This window comes from Vipera ursinii (genome assembly GCF_947247035.1).
Source record: "Vipera ursinii genome assembly, chromosome: 2".
In the NCBI taxonomy this organism is placed as follows: Eukaryota; Metazoa; Chordata; class Lepidosauria; order Squamata; family Viperidae; genus Vipera; species Vipera ursinii.
In genome coordinates, this window is record NC_139513.1 from 23,860,175 (window position 1) to 23,887,155 (window position 26,981).

Consider the following 26,981-nt stretch of genomic DNA (forward strand, 5'->3'; position numbering starts at 1 on the left):
AATAATAATAATAAATAAATAAATAAATAATAATAATAATAATAATAATAATAATAATAATAATAATAATAATAATAATAATAATAATAATAATAATAATAATAATAATAATGGCGGGCTAGAAATAAAGAAAACGACTCATTATTTCGCTAAGCGGCGAATTGAACTTTCAATGGAACATTGACAGCCGTCGTGGGCGAGGCCGTCCGCAGTCTGGAACTGAAGAGATGCAGAAAACAAAGGAACGCATTCACACCGCGTCAACGAGACCTTCGCTTTTAAAATGTTAAGCAGGAGAGCGGGTGACCGGCACGACACAGCTCCTATCCACATTCTTTCACCGCTCAATGTACGCATAGAGAATTGAGCCGCCTCATCCTCCCTTTTCCCCCACCCCCACCCCCACCGCTGCGTTCCACTCTCTTTCAGATTCCCCTCCTGGCTGCCTTTCGAAACTTGCACCGATTTTTTTAACCATCGAGCCAACGGCCGTTTCGAAGCTCCCCCGGGGTTCCACGCGCGCAGGCGCGCGCGGCGCGCGCCCTCCTCCAGGCCAGGCGGAGAGGCGCGGTCGCTGGAGCGAGCCTGTTGCTAGGCGAGTTTGGCGGCTCGGTTGCTAAAGGCGGAGCCGAGCGCGGGCCGTCGCTCCGAGACGGCCGGGCCGCCCCTGCGTCGTTAGGCGGAAGTCGTAGAAGACATAGAAGAAAGAAAAAGACCCGGATGCCGAAAGTATGGAGTTCCCTTTCGACGTGGACCTGCTCTTCGGCGAGCGGATCACGACGGTGGATCAGCGCTTGCAGCCGTCGGGCAGAAAGGGAGCCGGGCTCGGCGCGGCTCACAGGTAACGTTGGCGGCAAGGCAGCCTCCGGGGAAAGCTTTGCATTCCTAAGCGTTGTCCCGGGGCATCATGGGAAGCTCCGTCTCTCCTGTCTGGCCGGCGCGCGCGTCACGCCTTCCTCCGATCTCCCCGGCTGTCTCGAGGCTCACAAAGAGCCCGAGCAGCAGCTGGGCGGCCTTTGGAGGCCGGGAGGGGGAGAGGGGAAGTGTGTGGGGGGTCGCTCTGCGGCCGCCACTCACTAAACCAGGGGTCTTCAAACTTGGCCCTTTTATGACTTGTGGACTTCAACTCCCAGAATTCCTCAGCCAGCCACGCTGGCTGAGGAATTCTGGGAGTTGAAGTCCACAAGTCATAAAAGGGCCAGGTTTGATGACCCCTGCACTAAACAGAAGAAGGCCACTGAAGGCAGATTTGGGTTCAGGAGGGCAAGAAAGGGTCATAGACTGAAACATAAGAAATTTGGGGGGGGACACAAACACGCATACACACGCACACAGCGGTCTGTTGTTGAGCAAAAGAGCCTTGGTGGAGCAGTGGGCTAATGCCTCCTTAAGTAACACCAGCTGCCTGCAATTAGTGCAGGTTCGAGTCCCACCAGGCTCAAGGTTGACTCAGCCTTCCATCCTTCCGAGGTAGGTAAAATGAGGACTTTGTAATAATTGTAATAATAAAGCTGACTTTGTAATAATGCCGCTGGGGGGGGGGGCGAAAGCCCTAATAATAAGCAGGCATATACATAGAATGAAGGCTATTGCTAAGCACATTGGTTTGTGCTTAGATTGTAAGCCGCCCTGAGTCTTCGGAGAAGGGCGGGATATAAATGAGATTTAAAAAAAAAAAAAGTTAAACTGGCTAAACCAGGGGTCAGCAACCTGAAACAGTGAAAGAGCCACTCGGAACCGGTTCCCTCACAAAAGGAAAAACTGGGAGCCGCAAAAAACGTGTGCGCATGCGCACACATGTGCGGGACAGGGTTTGACTGAAGAGTGGAGACAAGGCGAGATATGCACCTACCCTGCATATTTGAATTGATTGGTTGAACTTTTTTAGTCCCACTTTTTTTTTGGACTGCACATGGCAGAGGACTGGGAGCCGCAGGAGACGGCTGAAAGAGCCGCATGCGGCTCCAGAGCCGCGGGTTGCAGACCTGTGGGCTAAACGTAGAGCTAGCTCATGAGTGGAAAGGTAGATGGTTCGAAAGGGGTGGGTAGGCGAATACATTATGTTGGGGGTCTCATGCAATATTCCCCCACCCCCCGGTATCCTTCCGGTGCTCCGAAGCACCCACAGAAAAATAGAGATGCGTGAATGAAAGAGTTGGACGGAAAATAAAGGGATTTGGGACTGTCTCCACACTGTTTCTATGACTGATTGATTCTGCACCATCAAAATGATGAGTCTTTGAGGACCACGTTTGTGTGCGTGTGTTTTGCCTTTGAGGCTTTGTTGATTCCTGGCCTTGGCCTGGATCAGCAGGATGTCAGAAGTGGTTTGCCATTGCTGCCTTCTTCCTGGGGTTGAGAGAAAGCGACTGGCTCAAGGTCACCTGGCTGGCTTTGTTCCTCAGGTGGGAGTAGAACTCACAGGCTTTCTGGATTCTAGACTGATGTATTAACTGCTATGCCCACTAAGGACTACATAGATAGATGTATTTCACACCTTGTAGATAGATACTCCTATGCAGTGCTTTTTTTGTAAAAGAAAAAGGTGCCGGAACTCACACATGTCATACAACCCACCTTGCCTACCCTACAGGGTTCCATCCAAAAAAGGTGCCGGAACTCCGTTCTGGGCATTCTATGAGAAAAAAAGCCCTGCTCCTATGTCTTAAACCTCCAGCTCAATTTTAACTTGATATGTTGTATCTTTAAAACTAAGCTACAACCTCCTCCTCTTCCACCCCAGCGAAATGTTGCACAAGGTAAAGTAAGTATGAATGCAGTTCAGTGCTGCTGGTAAAGGAAGAAAGATTCAGAGGTCAAAATCCCCTTTTTCACCAGTCTTAATAAGAAATTAACTTGCTTGGGGTTTTTTGGATATATATATATATATATCTGTATATGAATTCTGGTTTGCTGTGGCACATAAACTCAGCTCATGTGTCAGATAGGACAATCACTTGAAGCCATCTTGTGTTGAATCCAAAAGTGCCACACACACACACACACACACACACACACACACACACACTGTATATATAGAAATCAGTCCTGGATTGTATTGTATCTCTGATGCATCAAATTATCCATTTTTTAAAAAAAGTGGACAACCATTTTGTTCTTGTTTTATTTTTGCCTTTCCGATTGTTACTCCATGTTTTGTTTTACCAGAGTTGATATGCAGCAACAACTCATGAAGATCATAGATGAGATGGGTAAAGCCTCTGCCAAGGTAAGTTAGTGTTTGTTAAAGACTCAGTTATATTTTTGGAAGAAGTAGAGATAGCAACAAACTATTGGGCTGAATTTTCTAAATTAGCTCATTGATTGAGCTAGAGTACAAATCCAATCAGAATCAAGGAAGAGCTAGCTATTGCTTTGCCAAATGTGATCCTGCTCATCTGGTCCAAACATTAAGAGACAATTAACACACACATCCTTTTGAACTAGGATGTGTGGATCTGGATCCAAAAACAACATAAGAAATAGGCAGGCTTCAGGACTTTTTATTTCCCAAAATTAGCATTTTTTCCATGTGCTCAAGCCCAATTTCCTTTTTCCAGTTGAGATGACATTTTTTCCTATATTTTCTTAATGACTTGTTTCCTTTTTATCTACCTCCCCCAGAGGATTTCTGGATTTTTATCTTCTCTACTTAACATGCCTCTGAATCTTTAGTTAGAGCAGTTTCAGCCTAGTTCAGGGGTAGGCAACCTTGGCTCTTTTATGACTCGTGGACTTCAACTCCCAGAATTCCTGAGCCAGCCATGCTGAGGGGAAAGGGAGAGGTTTCTAAGCTGAGCCATACAGGCTCAGGAATTCTGGGAGTTGAAATCCACAAGTCATGAAAGAGCCAAGGTTGCCTACCCCTGGCCCAGTTTCACATATAGGAAGTCCTTGACTTATGAGCACAATTGAGCCCAAAATTTATATTGCTGAGACAGTTGTTAAGTGAGTTTTGTCCCATTTTATGATCTTTCTTGTCACAGTTGTTAAGTGAATTGCTGCAGTTGTTAAGTTAATATCACAGTTGTTAAGTAAATCTGGCTTCCCCATTGACTTTGCTTGTCAGAAGGTTGCAAAAAGTGATCACATGATCCCAGGACACTGCAACTGTCATAAAGATGGACTAGTTGACAAGCATCCAAATTCTGATCCTGTGACCATGGGGATGCAATGGTCGTGTGAAAAATGGTTGTAAGTGACTTTTTTCATTGCCATTGTAAATGAACGGTTACTAAACGAATGGCTGCAAGTTGAGAGCTATCTTCATTCCTCTTGGTTCAGGGTGCTGTGATTGGTGTATAGATCCCAGGATACGCAGGCTAAATGAGGAGATGAGGAATAGATGAGGCAAAGAGTATATTCTTCTCTCTAAGCATTATTTCAGATGCCTATCATGTAATTGCATCTTCTCTTCCTACCCTCTTCCATCATTCTGACCAAAACTCATATCTCCTTGATTTCAGGCCCAGAATCTGCCAGCTCCAATCACCAGTGTCTCACGGATGCAAACCAACCGCCATGTGCTCTACATCCTGAAAGACAGTGAAGCAAAAATGTGAGTGTCATAGCAAAAAAGAATTTGGATTCTATATAGCAGGTGTCTTCAAACTTGGCCCCTTTATGACTTGTGGACTTCCAACTGCCAGAATTCCTCAGCCAGGCATGGCTGAGGAATTCTGGGAGCTGAAGTCCACAAGTCATAAAAGGGCCAAGTTTGAAGACCCCTGCTATATACAGTCTGCCTGTTGGGAAGTAACGTTTGCTTAGTTTGGAAGGATTGATTTCCAGATAAATGCATAGAGCAAAGCTTTTCAAATTGTGGGTCAGCAGACTCATAAGCAACTTTGAGTAGTGAAACAGGGTTTTGTTGTTTTTTTTTGAGAAAATTTTGTCAGGCTTATGAAGACAAAATGGGAATGTTGTCAAAACTCATTCTTGTTTTGGCTCATTTTGCTTTTAGAAGCTCACAGTTGGTAGAATCCTCTTTGCTATGTAGCCTAAATCCACATGAATTCATTTATCATTTTAAAGGTGCAAAGTACTGCAAGAAGCCTTGGCATATAGAGTTGCATGGCAGTCAAAGGATACTTTTGTGAAGGGAGCATCTGCTATATATCTAATCTTAATTTCTTGAATATTTTTCTCATCGCTAGAATAAAGCACGATATCGCAAAGAGCACTGCAAAACAGAGTTGCATTGCAGCTTCTCCAAAAAACTTTGTTCAGCTGCAGTGGTACTCCCTATGTCAGTGCCCATTGCAGTATCATGCTTTACCCTAGCTGTATGCCAAAATGCTTTTGACAAACTGGTGTTGTCGCAATCCTTTGTGTTAGGATCAATCTTTGGTCAAGTTTTATCTAAATTTCGCAGATCTAGATAGATATTCTACAGAATATTTGCTGAATATTTACCGCTTTTAATCTTTCCCTGAAGAAAATCTCACTTTTTGTAAGATGGGCAGCTATATAAATTTGATTGATAAATACATAAAATAAAGCTTTCTGTCTTTTTTTTTACTGATTTCAGGACTGGGAAAGGGGTTATAATTGGCTTCCTCAAGGTTGGTTATAAAAAACTCTTTGTTTTGGTAAGTACACGGGGAGGGGATCACCCTTGATACATGGAATTTTTGCTACTAGTAGAAAAGGATGCTTGGTTCCCGAACAGGATCAGTGCAAGTTCTGATTGGGAAGTTAAACTAGTAGATCTCCAAGATCCCTTCCATCTTTATGATCCAGGAAGTTTTAAATTATACTGGTACTGGTATATTTCCACACTGATTTATTTGAGGCGTACTCTAAGAGATGATAAGAATAAGCATAAAATAAGAATAAAATCTCTATTTGTTTGACACTCCTAGTTTAGGGGCTCAGGGGCAAAGCTTGTTGCAGTTCATTCACTGAGCCATTGCTTCTTGTTATGCTTAAACTAATTCCAACAATAAAAAAAATCAAATAATGTATCTTGGTGAATACTGTAGTGTTTGTGTCATAGTTCCGTCAGATAAAACTCTTCAAAGAACTTAGAGGCATTGTTTACCTTAAAGAATCTTTATTCAAGAAGCATAACATCGGCACCCCATAGCCAAAATTTGAATTCCTGTCCACTGAGCATATAGTATCAAAGCACAATTCCCCCCTCTAATTAACAGTCAAAAATTACATTCTCCATTTTTTTTGAAATACAGGCTTTCCCTCCAGTTCTCCAACCACCAATTCTTATCATCTCTTATTTCATTAACCTTGGCTCACACACACTAGTTACAGTATTGTTATGTCTGACTAAACTCCCATGCACATTCCTCCTCCTCCCCCCACCAGTATCATCTAATTCTAATTTTAATTCTAAGAGTAAAACATAAGAAAGAAAATGGTTGCATCTCCATATGTTGTCAAAGCAAAAACATCTGATGTTAGCAGCGTTGACAGTTTGAAATCAGTGAAGAACAGCTGAAATGCTTTTTAAAAAATGAATCTTACAATAGTACGTTATGCAGTCACTCTTGCACTGATTTAGCTGCAGTTTACTCTGTTTGCTCTAACTTGAGGCACAGAAGGTGAAATAATCCTTTTCTTGCTTGCAGAATAAATTCCTCCCCCCTTTAACAATCTGCTATTTGTGGAATATAAAAAATTTCATGAGTCGAACATACTATTTGCTTTTGACCGAGGCTTCCACAATTTGTATCCTGAGGGTTCTTCATCTTTAGATTTTTGCCCTAAATTCTGCTTACCATGGCTGCAATGGATTGTTAAAATATAAATTAAGCTGCTTTATTTCAGTATTTGGAAATAAAGTACTATTGTCCTTGGTTTTATTATACCTCTGTGGTGTTATGTGTCTTTTTAGAAAGGGTAAATTTAGTAATGCCCAGGTGCCAAAAATTGTTAAGAATATTCCTAAGAAAAAGCCTTAAATGACTTTGCGAGGGCAGACCCAATGACTCTGGGAAACTCTTAAGGACTGGTGAGTTGAAGGAGAATAAAAATTGCAGTTCACCAGGCCTAATGTTTATTTTATTTTATTTATTTTAATTCCATTTATATCCCGCCCTTCTCCGAAGACTCAGGGCGGCTTACAAGCTTAGCAGTAGCCTTCATTCTATGTATATGCCTGCTTATTAGGGCTTTCACACACACCCCAAGCGGCATTATTACAAAGTCAGCTTAATTGCCCCCAACAATCTGGGTCCTCATTTTACCTACCTCGGAAGGATGGAAGGCTGAGTCAACCTTGAACCTTGTTCTTGAATGCTAACCAGCATTTAAATTACTGGTTTGAGCAAACAGTCCAAAGATTGGGATTCAAACCTGAGGTTCTTTTGAAAAGCGCAGGAAAAGTTAGCATGCGTCAGAATGCCTGGTTCAGAGACATCTGAGCTGTTTTAACATAGAAGACACTCTGTCTTGTTTTTTGCAGGACCGTCAAGGGGCCCACAATGAAGTGGAACCTCTCTGCGTGCTGGATTTCTACATTCACGAGTCTCTTCAACGGCACGGCTATGGCAAGGAGCTCTTCCATTACATGCTGCAGGTGCAGCCTTCTTTTTCGCAGTTGCGTAATCCAAGAAATGATTTTCCTAACTTGGATTAAGCCACTGTATTTCATTGTTACCACTTGCTTCACAGACAAGGCCAAACCTCCCCATAGCAATATTAAACCTGCAGGATAGAGGCATGGACATAGAGCTGTCACAATCCCGGAAGGATTGGAAAGATTTCTGAAATGCCAAAGCTCTGTCAAACAAGAATTAATGTGACTCCAGTAACCTACCCCTTAGCTTGCTGCCTTCCAGATCTGTAGGAAATGCCAATCTCGTAATTCATGTGATGGCTGGGAATTTGGGGCTTTGTCGTTCCAGTGTATCTGGAAGTCCCAAATTTGGGAGAGACTCTTTAAGAGGAAATGAATCCTTCAACTAGCCAGGTTGAAGGACATGGGACTGAGGAAAGGTTTGTGCAGCACATGGACTCTGTTTTGAGTAAAAGCTTGCTTCATAACGTAGATCTTTTAGGCAAGAGGCATTTTCGCTATTCTCTAATCATGGCTACTATATTTTTTACTTTTATTTGGGAAATTGGTTTTAGGAAGGTTAACAAAAGGTTGCTTGTACCTGGACATTGTACATTTTAATACAAGTATTCCTTGACTAACAGTCATTTGTTTATTGATGGTTATAGTTGCATGGGGAAAAAAGGGACTTATGACTGTTTTTCACACTTATGACTGTTACAGCATCCCCGCAGTCACATGATCAAAATTTAAATGCTTGGCAACTGGCATGTATTTATGATGGTTGTAGTGTCATGTGATCACCTTTTGCGAACTGCTGACAAAAGTCCATGGGGAAGACAGATTCATTTAAGAACTGTTTTACTAACTTAAGAACTGCAGCGATTCACTTAACAGCTGTGGCAAGTAAGGTCATAAAAACGGGGCAAAACTCACTTAAGTGTGTTGCTTAGCACTGGAAATGGCCTCAATTGTGATCATATGTCAAGGACTACCTGTATATAAACATTTCAAGCTGTCAAAACTGATATCTTAGAGCCATTGTCTGATTATTTATTTCTGAGCTGAAATTGTTAGCTAGAAATAGCAGCCTGGGAAGAGAACAGCCTGCAAAGCTAAGGTTCAGTTGCTCCCCTCCCCCTCTTTTCGGGTCAGATATAAACTGGTCCAATCGTGAAAGATAAAATAATAAAATCTGTGTCTAAATCTTATTTTCCCCCAGAGAAGTAAATTGCAGAGAACTTCTTTCTTTTTTTATTCCCTCAGCGAGAGCGAGTAGAGCCCTATCAGTTGGCAATCGACCGGCCATCAGAAAAACTTCTGTGCTTCCTACGGAAACACTATAGCCTCAGTGACACAATCCCCCAGGTGAGCCATCTTCTTCAAAACAAAGGCCGCTCTCGCCTCATAGTATTGTTTTGTCATCTGTGTGTTTGTACTTTGTTGTCCTTTTGAACCAGGACCACAAAGACATACAACTTGGACATTCTGCTTACAAAAAGTACAAAATCCTCCAAGGTTAAGTGGACACCGTGTGGTTTTTGTAATGCTGATTTTCAACATTTTAAAGACGTGAGCTGTGGAAAAAGTGATGTAACTGGTTAATAACTTAATAAGGGACAATAAAAATACTGTACTGATTTTTCAGTTAACTATTTTAAAGAGGATTGCCATGCAGTTTAAATGAACGCATTATGTAGAAGTGGCCTGAGTCAAATGTTTGAAGGAGGTGAACCTGGATTTAAGAATTTCGTATTTTAATTACCATTTGAAAAAATTAAAAGGCTGTACTGTGACCTTCCAAAGCTTTTACAATACTGTACATACGCTGAGAATTTAACCCGGCATCTTCTGCATGCAGAGCATATTGGCCTATCTCTGAACTGTCATTTTCCTTTTAAAAATGTTTTTCTATCTAGTGAGGAGAAACAAATCTTCAAATTAATGGCAGAAAAAAAAACCCAAGAATGGTGTAATTTCTGCTTCAGGGGACATTTAGTTTAGTTTAGTTTAGTTTTATTTAATTTGTATACCGCCCTTCTCCTTGGTAGGGACTCAGGGCGGTTCACAGGGCATATAAAAAAGACAATACAAAAATTAAAAAAGATTAAACCCATGCCCAGATTAAAAACAGTAATACAGTAACAGTAATTTGAAATGGATAGTGGAATCAGACTGGTTTATTTAACGGTTTTTTTTTCTGTTTCAGGTGAATAATTTTGTAATTTTCCAGGGCTTTTTCAGCCATCAGCATGGTGAGTCAGTGATATAAATATCTGGCTATATCCATTTGGAGTTGTCTCATCTTGCACAAAGTGTTTTAAACAAGGAGATTTCTGATTTCAGAGTTATGAAGACATACTGCAACAGCTGTTGGCTGTGTGGCCTAGAAATGTTGAAAGCCGATATCCAAAACATTTGCAGGGCACTAGACTGGGAGAAATTGGATTACATTGTTATCTTATAAACAGTGCATGCTACATAACAAATAAATAGATCTTCTGGAGTTGTGAGATACGGTGTGCTTGAGAAAGTTGAGAAGGCACATGTGGTCTCAATTTATGTTTGGTTGTTTAGCAACCATTCAGAGTTACGACTTATCTGAAAAAGGGGACTTAACGTGCAAATCCACTATTCCATCAGTCAGGCTGCTCCCCGCAGTCATGTGACTACACTTTGGGCGCTCGGCTACACAGCCACATTTATGACTGTTTGCAGCATCCTACAGTCACGTGATGAAATTCTTTTATAACCTTTACTACTTAATGGGCCCGCTCCATTGCGTCTGCCATTTGAGGACTAACTTCAGTGCATTTATTTCTATTGCTGCATTAAGGTTTTCTCTGAACCTCTGATTTTGCAGCTGTTGGTTCTTCTGTAGTGAGGATGCAAAGATGCAGCTTGTGAAAAATTAAATGTAGCAGAAAATTCCAGTTTATCTGCCATATTCCATTTTTTCATGAGATACGGTTGTACAATTTTTAATTTTTTTGTATGAGCAGATCACTGATCAAGGGAGTTTATTAGGTTCAGAATGGGGAAACCATGAATGACTTAAACTGACAATAATGAATGGTTAGTCAAAATTAAACCTAACATAGTAAATTATTTCTTCTGTAGATCATGAATATCCTGCATTCCTTTCATAGCTTTTGTTTAATCATAGAGTACTTATTCTTTGAAACCATAAGTACTGTCTTGGTCTGAAATAAAGACAAATAAGAATATGATTTAAACAGGCATGTAGTAGGTGACCTAATATCATACACATGATGTCACCATAGAAAGGATATAATTATGTGCATGGTGCAAATTACATAAGTACTGTCATTTGTGTAATAATAGGATGATACATGTTACTACTAAGAATGGACTAAATGTCTCTTAAAATATTATATGATGTTCTCCCAGTCTTTGTTCAGCATAGTCTTGTCTGAAAATACCATTTTGGATATAAAACCTGAAAACAAATGGACAAATACATCAACCAATCAGAGGAACACCCATAGGATCACTACTCTGAGGACTCATAGCAGAGACTGTAATGCAGCATCTAGACCAGGGGTAGACAACCTTTGCCCTTTTATGACTAGTGGACTTCAACTCCCAGAATTCCTGAGTCAGCATGGCTGACTCAGGAATTCTGGATGCTGAAGTCCACATGTCGTAAAAGAGCCAAGGTTGCCTACCCTTGATCTAGACACTAGAGCGCTCTCACACATACAGCCAAAAGTATGGATCCAGTTCTGTTTGTAGACAACATCTTTGTCAAAACAAAAAGAACAACTAGAGAAGACCACGTAAAACAACACCTTTAAAGGAATAAAAATCTCAAGAGAAGAAGAAAACAAGAAGACAGCTATCCGTTCTAGATATCCTCATCAGCATAAATAACAGTGGCAAGTTAGACATGCGTGTTGAGAAAAACAACCCACGCTAACCAAGTGCTCCGTTATCAAATTAACAACCCAACGTCCCACCAGGGAGCTGTGTAAAAACATTATTCGGATGAGTACAGATGCGTTGCGACAGCCCAGGACACCAGAAAAAGGAAACAGAACTTCTACACAACATCTTCCAACAAAATGCATACCCATCCAAATTATCAAAAAGGGCCTCACTGCTCAACCCACTGCAACACAAGCTATGCAAAGAATAACACTGCCACAATCAAAAACATCTCGAAACAACCAACAGACTATTAGAGCTGCACACTATTGCTGTATCCTCTAGAACGGGTCCCCAACCTTTTGGGCTTCACGGACCAGAGAGGGAGGAGATTGGTTTTGTGTGCTCAATCCCATAAAATAAAACTTCATTATGCTCTCCCGCCACTCACGCAGCCCATTTCCTAATGGACCACAGACTGGTACCGGTCCATGGACTGGGGCTTGGGGACCCCTACTCTAGAATTTGTCTTATCCCCTTTGATAAATAATCAAAAATGGTGCAAGGCAAAAACAGTTATAAGAGGTCTTTTATATTCTTTCTGCCTCAGCCTCAGAATTTCTCTTGTCAATTAGCTTTAGGCTCTCGGTGCTTAAATAATTTTCAGTATCTAGAAATGTTGCATTAAATGAGTTCAACGTTCTGGTCAGGGCCGTTCCTTCATTTAATGACAACATGGTTTCTGTGGTTTGCAGAATAAATTGCCTAGCTCGCGTGATGGAAGTCTTTCAACGACTGTAACATTACTTCTGCTCTTTCACTTCGCTGTTCAGAATTAATGCTCTGCAATTTTAGACTCATTTATTGGGGTCTGTCTTCTCATACCTCCACATAATTTTGAATGGCCATTCTGCACAATGTGATTCTTGAAACATACTGTCTCATGATAATGGAAACTAATATTTCTGGATGGTATTTTGGGGATTACTTTCCTACCACAACCACAAATACTCGTTTGTTTGGTTTTTTTTTACCCTCTTGTTGTTGCAGCTCCAGCAAGAAAGCTGCCTCTAAAACGCCCCGAGGGAGACATAAAGCCATATTCGCTGTCAGATCGAGAATGTAAGCAGTGTTCATTCTTAACTGGAAAAATGGGTTTGAGCTTTTTGAGACAATTCAGGTAAATCAGTGCCTAAAACTGAGCTGATATTTAGCTTACAGCTTTGTGGAAATGCTTCCTGTTTGGTCGCCTTCTCCCATTTTAGCAGCTTGATCTACTTTTGGAGGTGGGGGCCCACTGAGTTCATAAGACAGAAGCCTACACGCATAATGTTGTAAGGAGCCGGATAAAGTCAATGATGAAATAGTTAAAAGACAGGAGAAGGCTTTAGGCTGTCAACCGCCCTGAGGATTCTGTGCTGCTCATTGTATTTGTATTTGTATTTATTAAATTTGTATACTGCCCTTCTCCCGAAGGACTCAGGGCGGTGAACAGGGCATATATAAATAGACAATACAAAAATTAAAAGGAATTAAATAATCGCCCAGATAAAAACAACAGTATAAAAACCCCATTAAAAACCCTAACATCCCCCATCAGGCCAGGCCAGCTTGTTCAAATAAGTGGGTCTTCAGACCGCGTCGGAAGGAGCGAAGGTCCGGTGCCGTCCGGAGCTTGACCGGCAGCTGGTTCCATAAAGCCGGAGCGCCCACAGAGAAGGCCCTCCCCCTGGGGGCCACCAGCCGACATTCTCTGACCGGAGGCACCCTGAGGAGGCCCTCTCTGTGGGAGCGCACAGGGCGGAGGGAAGTTGATGCCGGCAGCAGGTGGTCCCTGAGGTACTCCGGACCCATGCCATGCCATTGTACGCCATGCAAGTTGGCAGAGCCACATCTCCTTTGAAAGACTCGGAGAGTGGGGGCCCACCTCGCCTCTGGGGAGGGAATGTTCCAACGGCCAGGGGCAATGGCAGAGAAGGCTTTCTTCCTGGACCCCACCAATCAAAATTCTTTAACTGGCCGAGTCTGTAACATACCCTCCCAGCCTGGCTGGCTGGGTGGGACGGGCTGATGTGATGGGAATGAGATGGATCCTCAGGTAGCCCGACCTCAAGCCCTGTGGGGGCTTTCAAAGTAATAACTAACACTTTGAATTGTATCTGGAAGTAAACCAGCACCCAATGCAGCTTAGGTAGCAAAAGGATTACATGCACTATGTGTCAACGCTGCTAACATCTAATGTTCTTGCTTTGACAAAAGATGGAAGCAGCTGTTTCATATTTAAAACTTGTATGTTACTTTTAGAGCTAGAATCAATTGTTGCTGGGTGGGAGGAGGAAGACTGTCTCTCAAGGCTGTCTTGAAATAAGAGAAGAGAAGAATTTGGCAGGTTGTCTAACAGAAGGGAAAACTGACCCTTCAAATCAATTGGAGAATGTGATTAATGACAGCAATGAAAAGGAGGAGAATTGTGTTTAATATATTGTGCTAAGGGGAGGGGAATTCAGATTCCAGCTTCCCTAGCAAGCTCTGCCGATGTTATAGGGCTCTAATAAAAGACTTTTAAGGTAAACAATGCCTCAAGAGTCCTTTGAAGAGCTCAATCCGTCGTCGGAAACTTGACACCATGCTTGAAGCACCCCAAATTGCTCTCGTGGCCGCATTCTGTTTCTGTTAGATGAAACAATCCGGATTGGGATGGGAATGCTATTTGGTGTCCAAAAGGTATCTAAAACTGCCTCCAGTTAGGAAGAATCTCAATCCTGTGTGTCGACTACGCAGGAATCAGAGAGAACTGAATTGGCGTTTTCTAGGAAGAGCTGTTATACTAATTTGTAACATTTTGCCTAGACTTCGTTACCAACTTTAAAATGTGCCGGCTTCAGATTTCTTTATTGTTCACCTACAGACAGAATCTTGCCAGACTAAAGCAACTATTTGCATAACTATTAGATGCACTCTGTGAACTGCTAGAGAGGGTCTGCCTTCACCCTTTTCCTGCCTACCAGACATTCCAAACTCCGCTGTCTCTTTGTCTTCCGGGAAGGAGCCCTTCCCTCTTGTGACCCTACACTATTATTCTACCACAACTAATCAGACAGTAAGATTTAGATTAGCAGACAGGTCCTTCTTCTGTCTACTAGGTTATGTTAAGTCAGCTAAGTCTAAGTCTACTTAGGCAGTAGTCTTATTTCTGTAAATTTCTGCGTGCTAACTCTTCTATCTACTAGGTCAGGGGTCCTCAAACCTGGCCCCTTTCAGACTTGTGGACTTCAACTTCCAGAATTCCTCAGCCAGCATGCCTGGCTGAGGAATTCTGGGAGTTGAAGTCCACAAGTCTGAAAGGAGCCAAGTTTGAGGACCCCTATTCTAGGTTATATTAAGTCTGGTTGAGAACTGAATTGTATTTTCCCTTTTGTTTATTTACTCTTTCTTGTAGTCTTGAAGGAAGAGACTGAGCCACCTTGGCCCTTCAACCAGTCTCGGGCACTGACCCGCTCTAGCAGCGTGGGGAATTCTCCAGTGCGAGGCTGCCTCAAACCTTTTCTCAACGAGCAAGAGTTGCTGAAGAACTTGCGTCTCTGTCCCCCACGTGCAGCTGCCCAACATCTGATCAATGGTGATCCGGGTAACTTGCTTTCACAGAGGCGGAGAACCAGGTAGGAAAGGAGAAGGATTCTGGAGAGTTCTATTTTACTCAGAGGGCTAATGGGATGTTGCAATACTGATCCTCTAGTAGTACAGGGCTCCCCCACCCCCGGTCCATGGACCAGCACCGGTCCGCAGCATGGCAGAAAATGGGCCGCGCAAACAAGCAAAGTCCCATCGTCGGGCTGCAGGCAGCACACAAAACCAAACCACCTCAAGTCCAGTGGAAAAACCTCTCTCCACGGAACCGGTTCCTGGTGCCCAAAAGGTCAGGGGCCACTGCTCTAGTAGACACATAAATGCTATGGATGCAAGCTGCATTTACTCCTCCTGCTTCCAGTCCCATACAGAAATCCTTCAATGCTAACTTAAAAGCACAAGGAGGAAGGGTGAACTTTTAATGGCCAAATAACGGTTGAATTATCTTTCCGGTTCAGTTTCTTCTTGTTGCCTAATGCAGAGGTCTCCAACCTTTCCGGGCTCGAGGACCGGAGGGAAGCAGCTTCAAAATTGATGGGCGTACACATGCGCGTGGGGCCACACACACTGGTGCAGCACGAGCAGCCCTGTTTGTGCATGCGTAGGCGTTGTGCACGTGCCCGAACGTCCATGCAAACTGCCCAGGCTAGTGACGCATGTGCAAACAGGCTGCCGACACCCGCCCTGGGCTAGCATTCCTGTTTGCCCCTGTACGCATGCACAAACAGCTATGGGCTCGAGGGGGGGATGCACACCCCAACCTTTCCAGCTTTGCAGACCAGTGGGGGAAGGGGAAGGGATTGTTCAGTGCGAGCAGTGGGTGAGCAAGTGCACACAGCTCCATTTGTATAATTGGTGGGCACGTGTGCCCGCCGCTCAGGGCAAATGGAGCTGAGCGCGTATGCATGCGCTCACCCGCTGCTTGCACAAATGGAGCTGTGCATGTGCACACCTGCCGCTTCTGGAGCCCAGTTCTAAACGGGCTACAGCCCAGGATTGGGGACCCCTGGCTTAGGTAGTCCTGTGAACCAGGATAGCAGCAAAGATAATGGAGGACCACAGGGAATCTTTGGCTTAAAAGAAGTGAAATCAATGCCACCGAACCTCAGATCTCTCCATTTTCACTTACTTTTATTTAGCTGAAGTGAAAAGGGCAATATACCGTGACTTATTCAATAAGTGTAACTTTTGAGCGCAGAATTTGGACACATCATTGAACCCGTTGTCATTCTGTACATCTTTCAGCTGTCTGTTGCATTGCATGTGCCATTTTGCATGTTTTTTTTTAATAATTCTTAGTTCATACTAAAAACTTTACTATTTACATTCTGTCTGTGGTGGCTGTTAATGGTTTACTTCACCGTGTGAAGACTGGATGCCAACACTTTACACTTGAACATATTCCAAGGATTTTTTAAACAGATTTAGAAGGCTTGTTCGGCAATGGGCCTGCAGTTGCGTGCTGTAATGCAGGGGTGTCAAACTGCCAGCCCACAGCCCGGATGCGTCATGCCAAAACCGCACCCAACCCATTGCCGACAATGGAAAAAAAAGTCGCAATACTTTGTGACACGTCATGTGATGTTGCGAGTTTGACACCCCTGCTGTAATGGCTTTAATGCTGGGAGGAAGCATATTAGATGTTGGAAGATGTGAAAGGCTCTTTAGGAAAAATACTTTCACCAAAGTCCAAGTTGACATCCTTCAAATGTTTAGTTTGGTAACAAAACATTCAGAAATTACCGTATATTGAAACAATCTTGGAGAACAAATCACAGCTAAAATTCTTCAGATGTTAGTTTTTCATAATCCTCAGCAATAGGAACATTTGGCTGCTTTGGCTGAGAATGATGGCACATGTCAACCCATGTTTTTGGAGGATACCAAGTTGCAAATATACTTTCTTGTTGCATTTGGCAAATCCAGGATTGGAAATCACTTCTGTATTTGTCCAATATGCAATACCAGCTTGGAAGCTGGCCATTTTGGTGACCCAGATTTATTAATCTGTTTAAACAAAGCCTATTTTAATAGAGTGACCTAAATCTGTTTCCGTGTAATTTTTTGTTTCTAGTGCAGTTGCTTCTCTTGAGAACCACTGACTTCATTCACACATTGCTCGTGGCTTAAGTTTGGCTTATTGAATGAACTATAATTGACTGTGTTTACACAGCACACTGAGCTGCAGTCGAGCAAACCTCTGAACGCAATGTATGAATCCTGCTATTTCCTTTGCATTTCACCTTTATTATTGCTTCTCTAAATTGCCATACAAATGATAGTCCTTCAAGAGTAGAATAGGCAAAACCGGACAAGATTAGTAATCTAAGACATGGGTCCCCAACCGCCGGTCCGTGGATCAGGATTAGGCCGCGGCATGCCAACAGCCGGTCTGCACAAAGAAGCAAAGCCCCATCTGCGGGATACAGGCAGCACACAAAACTTCACGTCCTCCGGTCCGTGGAAAAATTTCTCTCCACGGAACTGGTCCCTGGTGCCAAAAGGTTGGGGACTTCTGATCTAAGAAATCAGAAACAACTATCAAATTGACTGTTTTTGTGATTATTGCTATCACTAAAGTACAGGTAGTCCTTGACTTATGACTGGATATCTAATTACCATTCGGAGTTACGACAACCTTGGAAAGTAAGGCTACACAGTGCATAGAATACTTGTGGCTGTTGTAAAATGTCACCTCCACCCCCATAGTCAAGTGATCGCAGTTCTAGTGCTTGGCAGCTGTCTCACATTTACAGCTGGTTGCAGGATCACATGACTACAACTTGCAATTTTTTTTTGCTGGAAAAATGCCCATTCAGAGAGAATGGATTTGGACTTAACGTCGTGATTCATTTAACGACCACAGCAAACACAGTTGTAATAATGGATCAGGTCACGTGGTTGCCTCGATTTAACAACCGTCTTGACTTACGACCAAAATTCTTATCTCCAATTGAGGTCGTAAATTGAGGACTACCTGTGTAGTAATACTCCAGCATAAAGGGTATATGGTTGGTCCTCGACTTAGGGGCACAATTGAGCCCACAATTTCTATTGCTGAGACAATTGTTGTCGGTTTTGCCCCCTTTTAAGACCTTTCTTGTCACGGTTGTTAAGTGAATCACTGCAGTTGTTAGTAACCCAGTTGTTAAGTGAATCTGGCTTCCCCATTGATTTTGTTTCTCAGAAGGTCACAAAAGATGATCACATCTCGCACACACACACACACACACACACACACAAACACACACTCCAACCATCGTAAACATGAGCCACAGGGATCATGGAATGGTTGTAAGTGTGAAAAACAGTCATAAGTCCCTTTTTCTAGTGTGTAACTTCAAACAGACACTAAATGAATGGTTGTAAGTTGAGGACTATCTGTAATGATTCCATAATTTATAGGTAATGTCATTCTTCTCAGCAGAGAAACGATTATCTTTAATTGGACGGATGCTTTTCTTCAGTCTGAGATCTAACCTGTCTCCTTTTTTCTTTCTAATATCCAACCCCCCCCTTCCTTCCTTTTCTCTCTCTCTCTCTCTCTCTCTCTCTCTCTCTCTCTCTCTCTCTCTCTCTCTCTCTCTCTCTCTCTCTCTCTCCCCCCCCCCCCCCCCCGCCCCTCTGTTTCGCACTGCCAGCTCCTTGAATCGCTCGGAGAACAGCCATTGATTGCCGGTCTCTGATTTGTCTCCCCAACCATTGGGCCTCTCTCCTTGTGTCTTGAGCACTTTTTATCAGCAAGATTTGATTTTCATCTAGTTTGTTCATCCTCTTCTTTTTAATAAGCTTTATGGGTACAGCCTATAACAGAGGTAGGCAACCTTGGCTCTTTTATGACTCGTGGACTTCAACTCCCAGAATTCCTGAGCCAGCACTGCTGGCTCAGGAATTCTGGGAGTTGAAGTCCACGAGTCATAAAAGAGCCGAGGTTGCCAACCCCTGGCCTATAAGAATGGGCCTAAGCCTATAAGGAAGTGGGTTTATTTATATAACGTATAATGTGTGTATAGCTTTCACTTTTTAAAATATCAACAATTGCAAAAGTGCTTAAGAAAAGGAACATAATTGCAGTTTGGAAGAGCAGATTCTCCCTACTTGATTTATTTGCCCTTTAGATCCAGCTATTTATGAAGATATGCTTTAGTTCCAAAATGTTTTAAGTTTACAGCTGCGAAATGATCAGTGCTGACTCATTATCTAGCATTACAGTAATACAAACTGATGCCTGCAAGGGCATGGATTGTGCCAGTCCAGGCGCTATGACTAACTTAATTTAATTTAATCTAAACTAGGCTAAACTAGAGGGCGCCCAAGTCCGGATGATTCTGGGTGCCTTAGATTAAAACAAAAGAGCAAGAACCATAAAAATTGAAACAGATCACAAATGCCCAGAAGGGAAATCTGGAACCCAAAGAAGAAGAGGGTAAATTAGTTGCCAGCCATAAATGATTGTTGGACTACATAATAAGGATTCTCCTTTTGGGGGGGCCTGGTAGCCAAAGGAATACTCTTATACTGTATCCGACGTGGGCCAGATGGTTTTTACAGAAAAGGTTTAATTAGTACCGATACTATTAACAACTCTGTGGGTTTGGGCCAATTCTAGTGTTGGCTTTAGATCTTGAAGATAATGTATGTTGTTCTTTCAGAGAGTTGAATGTGAGTCAGTAGAGGCTTTGGTACGTGTGTTGTTGTTTCTAGTAAATGGATTCAGAGAATATGTAGCAGTTCAGAAAGCTGCCTGTGTTTTCCTGGTTGTTAATAGTGCAGATAGACCAGGGGTCTTCAAACTTGGCCCTTTCATGACTTGTGGACTTCAACTCCCAGAATTCCTCAGCCAGGCATGCTGGCTGAGGAATTCTGGGAGTTGACGTCCACAAGTCATAAAAGGGCCAAGTTTGAAGACCCCTGAGATAATTTAATTTTAATTTAATTTAATTTAATAACATTTATATACCGCCCTTCTCCCTGAGGACTCAGGGCGGTTCACAGGGCAGAATAAAATAACCAATACAAACATTAAAAACAGATTAAACAATTGCCCTAGTTAAAAACAATATGATACAACGCTAAAAACCCCCAGAAAAATTAAAAAACAAAAAATAAAACAACCCCAACACTCCCCCTCAGGCTAGGCCGGCTTGTACAAACAAAAATGTCTTGAGATCGCGGCGAAAGGAGCGAAGATCGGGCGCCATCCGGAGCTCTACCGGTAGCTGATTCCACAGCTCCGGAGCGCCCACAGAGAAGGATCTCCCCCTGGGGGCCACCAATCGACATTCTCTGATCGGTGGCACCCTGAGGAGGCCCTCTCTGTGGGAACGCACAGGGCGCAGGGAGCTTGATGCCGGCAGCAGATGTTCCCTGAGGTACTCCGGCCCCATGCCATGGAGTGCTTTGAATACCGTTACCAGTACCTTGAATCTCACCCGGAAGACAACTGGCAACCAATGCAGCTCACGGAGCAGAGGTGTAACGTGGGAGTATCGGGAGACTCCCAACACCACTCTCGCGGCTGCATTCTGTACCAGTTGGAGCTTCCGAGTGGTCCTCAAGGGCAGCCCCATGTAGAGAGCGTTGCAGTAGTCCAGACGAGAGGACACGAGCGCATGAGTGACCGTGCACAGATCATCCCGGCTAAGATAGGGCCGCAACTGACGCACCAGGCGAACCTGTGCAAAGGCCCCCCTAGTCACGGCTCCTATATGATCTTCCAAGGTGAGCCGTGAATCTAGGAGGACCCCCAAGTTGCGAGCCCTATCTACGGGGGGTAAGATAGACCCTCTTAAGATCTCAAAGGATTATTTCTCAGTAGATTTTGAATGGGAGAAAAAAAATTAAGAAGAGAGTAATTGAAAGCTTTGCAAACTGTCATTGAGCTACTGTAATATTAATATTTCAGTGAGGTTTAGTATGTATATACTGGTTTTCGGCAGGTGTTCGGATTGAAGATAAAAGACCCTCTGTTTAGGAAAAGGTGTAAAAATGAATCTTCACAGGATCTCTGATTCAAAACTGAACCATGCAAATGAGAAAAACACGTATGAGAGGGCAGCGTTAGGCAAAGTGGCTAAGATTTAATTTAGATTTAGATACACAGTTCCTGACCAAGGGAAAGAAACTGGGATTAGAGAAAGCTGGGACCGAGTGACTACTTTAAGGCAGGGCTTTTCAACCTTTTCATCCATTGTACCACTTTTAGGACAAGGCAATGTCCGAGTACCTCCAGTCGCCCAGCAAGGTGTCAAAAACTTGACCAAAAAAAAAGGGAAAAAAATGATAAAGTACAGGTAGTCCTCGACTTACAACAATCCACTTAGTGACTGTTCAAAGTTACGACGGCACTGAAAAAAGTGATTTATGGCCATTTTTCACACTTATGACCATTGCAGCATCCCCAGGGTCATGTGATTTACATTCAGATGCTTGGCAACTGATTCATATTTATGATGGTCACATTGTTCCAGGGTCATGTGATTGCTTTTTTCAACCTTCTGACAAGCAAAGTTAGTGGGGAAACCAGACTCACTTAACAACCATATTACTAATTTAATTTCTCTCTCTCCTTCTCTTTCTCTCCCTCTCTCCCCCTCCCTCTTTCTCTCTCCTCTCTCTCCCTTTCTCTCCCTCTCCCTTTCTCTCCCTCTTTATTTTTCTCTCTTTCCCTCTTTCTCCCTTTCTCCCTCTCCCTCTATTTCCCTCCCTTTCTTTCTCCTTGTCTCTCTCCCTCTTTCTCTCTCCCTCTTTCTCTTTCTCGCCCTCTCTCTATTTCTCCCTCTCTCCATTTCCCTCCCTTTCTTTCTCCTTCTCTCTCTCCATTTTTACCAAGAAAACTGATGCCCACTTAACTCTTTATGAAGCACCGGAGGAAAGTTGGGGAAGATCTATCAATGTTACTTGGAAGTTCCTAGCTCATTTAATAAGCTTTATTCCAGCAACAGAAACACCTCGTATTCGCTCAGAGTCAATCCACACAAGCCAACAATGCTGCTGTGGACCGCAGGGCAGGAAGGCGCCCTTCACACAGGAGGGATGGAAGATGCACCAAAGCACCCTTTGCCCCACTCGCCTTCTGCAGATGTGGCCGGAGTCCCGGGTGGGGGGAGATCCGGCACTCAGGGAAGCTCACGCTAGCAACTCACAAATAGCTGCTCTTGGGGGACGGAGGCACAAAGCCTGCCAGACAGGGCTCCGAGCGGTTGACCGTCCCGGACTACAGCTGCGCTTCCACCTTTCCCAGGGCGGCCCCCGCAGCGGAGCGCAGCGCACGGCACCAGCATGCCCCACTGCCACAGAAGCGGCCTGCCAGAGCAGCCCCAACTCCTTCACCCCCAACAGACCCTCGTCCCAGAGCCTCCCGCTGCTGGAAACCTGAGGCGGCAGGATAGCAGGACTTGTGAAAAGTGGGGTGGGTGGTGGTGGCTGCTCCTGGCGCCTACTAAGGGCAAGCAGGGAAGGCTGCTCCTGCTCGAAAGCCAGGATTCGGCGGCCGGTGAGCCACTCGCGTGGGGCTCTCCCAGGGCTGGCAGGCTGAATGGGGACCGGCCTCTCCCTCTCCACGCTAGAGCAGCACCCGCGGAGGCGGCCCTGCGGCCCGGCTTTCTCTTGCAGAAAGCAAGCTGAAACTGAGCGAGGGAGTTTGCCAGGAATGCGAGATCGGCCGATTCACGTTCCTGGCAATCTCCCTCGCTCGGTTTCAGCTTGCTTTCTCTTGCAGCAAGGCAAGCTGAAACCGAGCGAGGGAGATTGCAGCAGCATGAGATCGGCCGATTTGCGTTCCTGGCAATCTCCCTCGCTCGGTTTCAGCTTGCTTTCTCTTGCAGCAAGGCAAACTGAAACCGAGCGAGGGAGATTGCAGCAGCGCAAGATCAGCATTTCTCAGCACGCGCTGATTCGTGCTCCTGGCAATCTCCCTCACTTTCCACTTGCGGAGGTCAGGGCTGGCCATACGGATCAATTGGTGATTCCATACGGCCGGCCCCAACCTCTGCCAATGGGCTTCAGTCGGTGGAGGTCATGGCCAGCTGTACGGAGTTGCCAACAGTGTGGGGGGGAGGGAATCAGGCGCATTTTTCCCTCCACACCCGCATTCTGATGGCTTCACCTGCCCTGGCGCGCATCAGGAAAACAAACGTGGGCCTCGATTCCCACCTGCTGCCACAGGATGAATCCTCGGGGAGGGCGCGCGCTGTCTGGCCGCTTTGCTTTCCCCTTTGCATTGCACATCAGGAAGGGGAGAGGGGGAAATCTCTCAAGCCCCAGGAGGGAGGCAATTGAGGGCCATGAGGGGTATCGCAAGCTCGCGGGGGGGGGGAGGAAAAGAAGATGGACGTGAGTGGACGCCTCCCCTTCAGGCTTGCGCTTGTTTCTGGGGGAAGGACAACATGGTTGCTGCACAATGAGTCCCAGGGGAGGGCGGGGCCTCACTCTGCGCCTGCGCTCTTCGCGCGGCCTGGTAGGTTCCTGCAGCAGCATGTTTTCCGGCAGCAAGTAAGCTAGGAAGTAGCAGGGGGGAGGTGGGGGGAGGCGGGGGGGGAGGAAGGCGACGCCGCGTACCACCAGCCACGTGCTCGCGTACCACCAGTGGTACGTGTACCACCAGTTGAAAAGCCCTGCTTTAAGGGAACTAAGGTATCAAGTTCTCCTCTTAACATCCACCTCACAAAATGAGGATCTTATTTAGGTAGTTTGTCCCTTGATGAGCCATGTAAAGTCAGGTATGACCCTTTTGTTGATGGAAGTTGCATACCCATGAATCAAATTATTTTTTAAATTACATTATTTTTGTTCACTCCCCTTCCAAATGAAAAGGCATTGTTTTGACTATAGGTCCGTTTCTCTGAGGATCATGCAAAGACCTTTGCAGAATAGAGTCAAACAACTTTCCTTAACTCTGGAGATGATGTAGAGAGCCAGTTTGGTATAGTGGTAAAGGTGCTGACCTAGAAGCCAGGGATTGTGAATTCTAGTTTTCCCTAAGGCATGAAAATCGGCTAAGTGATTTTGGGCTAGTCATTCTCTTTCAGCCCGACCCACCTCACAGGGTTCTTGTGAGGAAAATAGACAAGAGGGCTAAATATACTTGCTGCCATGACTTGACTGAAGGATGTTAAAAAGAGGGTAAAAATAATAACAACCACCACAACATGGTGGCTCCAGAAGGCCGGAATTTTTGCTTTAATTTGCAAGTCTGTTAGATTTAACAATTTATGTTAAGCTTGTTGGAAGCTTAACCTACTTATTTCTTTCACTGAATTTCCCACGGCTCGGGAAGAACGATAGAACACAGGTAGTTCTTGACTTATGACCACAATTGAGCCCCAAACTTCCATTGCTAAGCGAGATATGGAATTATGTGAGTTTTGCCCCATTTTGTAACCTTTCCCGCCTCAGTTGTTAAGTGAATCACTGCAGTTGCTAAGTTACTAACACGGTTGTAAAGTGAATCTGGATTCCCCGTTGACTTTGCTTGTGAGAAAGTTGCAGAAGGTGATCATATGACTCTGGGGTTCTGCAGCCGTCATAAATATGAGTCAGTTGCTAAGCGACTGGATTTTGATCATGTGACCATGGGGATGCTGGAACGGTTGTAAATGGAAAACGATCATAAGTCACTTTTTCCAGTTCCGTTGTGAGTTCAAATGGTTACTAAATGAATAATTCTAAGTCTAGGATTACCTGTAAAAAATCAACCCTGAGCCACGTGGGTCCTATAGCTTGTACAGAGTGAAGCCTCAGCCATTAATCTGATCCATCACCTCTAAGGGAAATACAAGTGCTAAATTCTTTGCTGTTTCAGCCTGGTGCCATTTTCTTGCCTTTCTCTGTTTTGTGGCCGTTGCTTGTGCTATATGTTGTCTTTTAGATGTTATTCTGCCTGTGATGGGTTATTGCCCTTTGGTCAGGCCCAACACTGTTGAGGTGTTTGCTTAGTAGGTCAAAAGGATGCGTTCGCTGTTTTCAACCTAGAACCGTTGCCATGCTCCTCAAAAGCAGGAGAAGCTGAAACTCTGAGCTTCATTTTCAGATCTGAACTGAAAGAGGTTTTGGGAATTAGGAGAAGGAAATAAAAAATTAGGAGCCGAGATTAAGAGTCCAGAGTTGTAAGCACGGAAGGGAGAATTGATAGGTAGTGTCAAAGAGGACGCTGTTAGGAGTCAGGCATGGGAAATAGAGAATTGTTAATATTATAATCAAATGTTCTGTTTGCTCTAAGGAAAGGAAATGCGGGGGAAGCAAATGTGTGCCAAGTTAGTTCAAACGCTGTCCCAGGGGAGGAAAAATTGGTCTTAACAAATTACACAATTGGTTAGCTTTCTCAGTGTGGTTAGTACTTGTACTTGTACTAACCCTCCCCATCCTATCCAGTTGTGTAACTCCCCAGATGTGTGTGCTGTGCCAGCTAGGGGTACTGTAGTGGCCATTGTAGTCTAAGGCCAGAGGGTGCCAGGTGGAAGAACAACCAAGATGCCATAGTACTCCACCACCTGGTGTCATCCAGATGTGTTAGATTGTGAGAATAGCTGTGTTGGCTTAGCATTCTGAGGAACTGAAGACCATCAACTGGAGGGAACAGATTTGAGAAAAGCTGCATTATGGAACCAGTTAGGAATTATTGGGGGGAAAAATAATGGTGATAGGATGAGAGGAGTCTTAGGCTGAATCCCCATTCAGTTATATCTTTTGGATGACCTGGAACAAGTCATCTCTCCGTTGGAACAAGTCATCTCAGATTTCCTCATCCTGCAAGGATGAAACAAGCGGGGAGATCTGTGATCTGGGATTTTTCCAAGCAACTTGGGGAAAGGTTGGGCTAAAAAAAAAGTAGTTATGATTTGAAGTCAGGGTACTGATTTTGCCTTTGAACAGTAGTAATTTGTTCTCTCGGTTGTTGTAACTTCTGAGATTTTTTTTTACTTCACTTTTAGGCCTGTTTTTGCCAATATATTTGCTCCCATTACTTATTTAACAAAATCCTGGGGGCTCTGAATGATTAATCTGAAGCCAAATGCTTCCTTTCCCCCCCCTCCCCTCCCCGCCCTCTTTTGAGTTGATCATCGCTTCCTCTGAGATCAGACACCTACAGTAAGTGACACTGAGCTTCACCATCTATACTAGAAAACTTGGCGAACTAGCCTGTCAGGTACAGGTATGATGCTCAGAGTTAGAAGACTTGGTGCTGAGAACAAAGCACAAAGAGAACAATGCTATCTGTTGAAACCATGCTGGTTGCTGCGCCCCCCCCCCCGCCCCCCTTTTCCTTTATCAAGCTTGTTTGAACCAGTATTGACTTCCTATCTTCCATTTTCTTGATGGAAGAAATTTGGAACTGGAGACTGCAGTCCCTTGAGAAGGAAGTCAGTTTTGCAGCTAGAACTGTGTCTGCTCTTCTCAACCCAGTAACGGCCTTTACTTAAGGTTCCTTGTAGAACACCCCTAGGCTGGACTTCCCTAACACCTCCAGAGGTCTTAACCCAGTTCCCATGATTCCCCATTTGGGAAAGCTGCAAGAGATGTCAGCTGTGTTCATTTGTGGAGAATTTCTCTCTCACTCTTCCTCCGTTCCTTTCCTTTTTGGGGGTGGGTGGGTGTCTGGCGGTTTTCCAGCAGCCTTTTGTTTGCCACTCCACCTTCTTGTTCCCCATCCCTTCTGATCAAACCAGCCAAGATCCTTTGGCTATTAGTGCGTGTGGCATGATCAAATAATGAACTTTTGTTTACATTTCAATAATAAACTTTGGAATTTTTTTTTAATTAAAAGTGTGTGGTTTTGTCTTTTTTTGTCCTTTCCCCTGCGTTAGCTTCTGGAAAAACTATTGTACTTCTGCAATCCACTCCTCCAATACATGAATGGCCCCTTGAAGAGTTAGAGAAGATGGGCTGTTAGAACTTTTACGTTGTTCTGTGCTCATTAGCAACCTTTGTGGGTATGCTCCATTCTTATAAA

The 26,981-nt window shown here is 44.2% G+C and overlaps 1 protein-coding gene across 5 annotated transcripts in view; it reads left to right on the top strand.

Moving 5' to 3' along the window:
• Positions 1–200: 200 nt before the first annotated feature.
• Positions 201–26,981, top strand: part of ATAT1 (alpha tubulin acetyltransferase 1) — a 35,903-nt gene continuing 9,122 nt past the window's right edge. For 3 of the 5 annotated variants that reach the window (XR_014491681.1, XM_083356039.1, XM_083356040.1), the window contains exons 1-9: positions 201–841; positions 3,169–3,229; positions 4,467–4,558; positions 5,531–5,591; positions 7,424–7,537; positions 8,783–8,884; positions 9,726–9,771; positions 12,455–12,526; positions 14,844–15,063. Coding sequence is in view for 3 of the 5 variants with exons in the window: in XM_083356039.1 (XP_083212165.1) it covers positions 732–841; positions 3,169–3,229; positions 4,467–4,558; positions 5,531–5,591; positions 7,424–7,537; positions 8,783–8,884; positions 9,726–9,771; positions 12,455–12,526; positions 14,844–15,063 (878 nt within the window). In the remaining 2 variants the exon portion in view is untranslated. Of the gene's footprint in view, positions 842–3,168; positions 3,230–4,466; positions 4,559–5,530; positions 5,592–7,423; positions 7,538–8,782; positions 8,885–9,725; positions 9,772–12,454; positions 12,527–14,843; positions 15,064–18,672; positions 18,856–26,835; positions 26,962–26,981 lie in introns of those variants that run through there. The other 2 variants (XR_014491682.1, XM_083356041.1) reach the window with 2 other exon arrangements.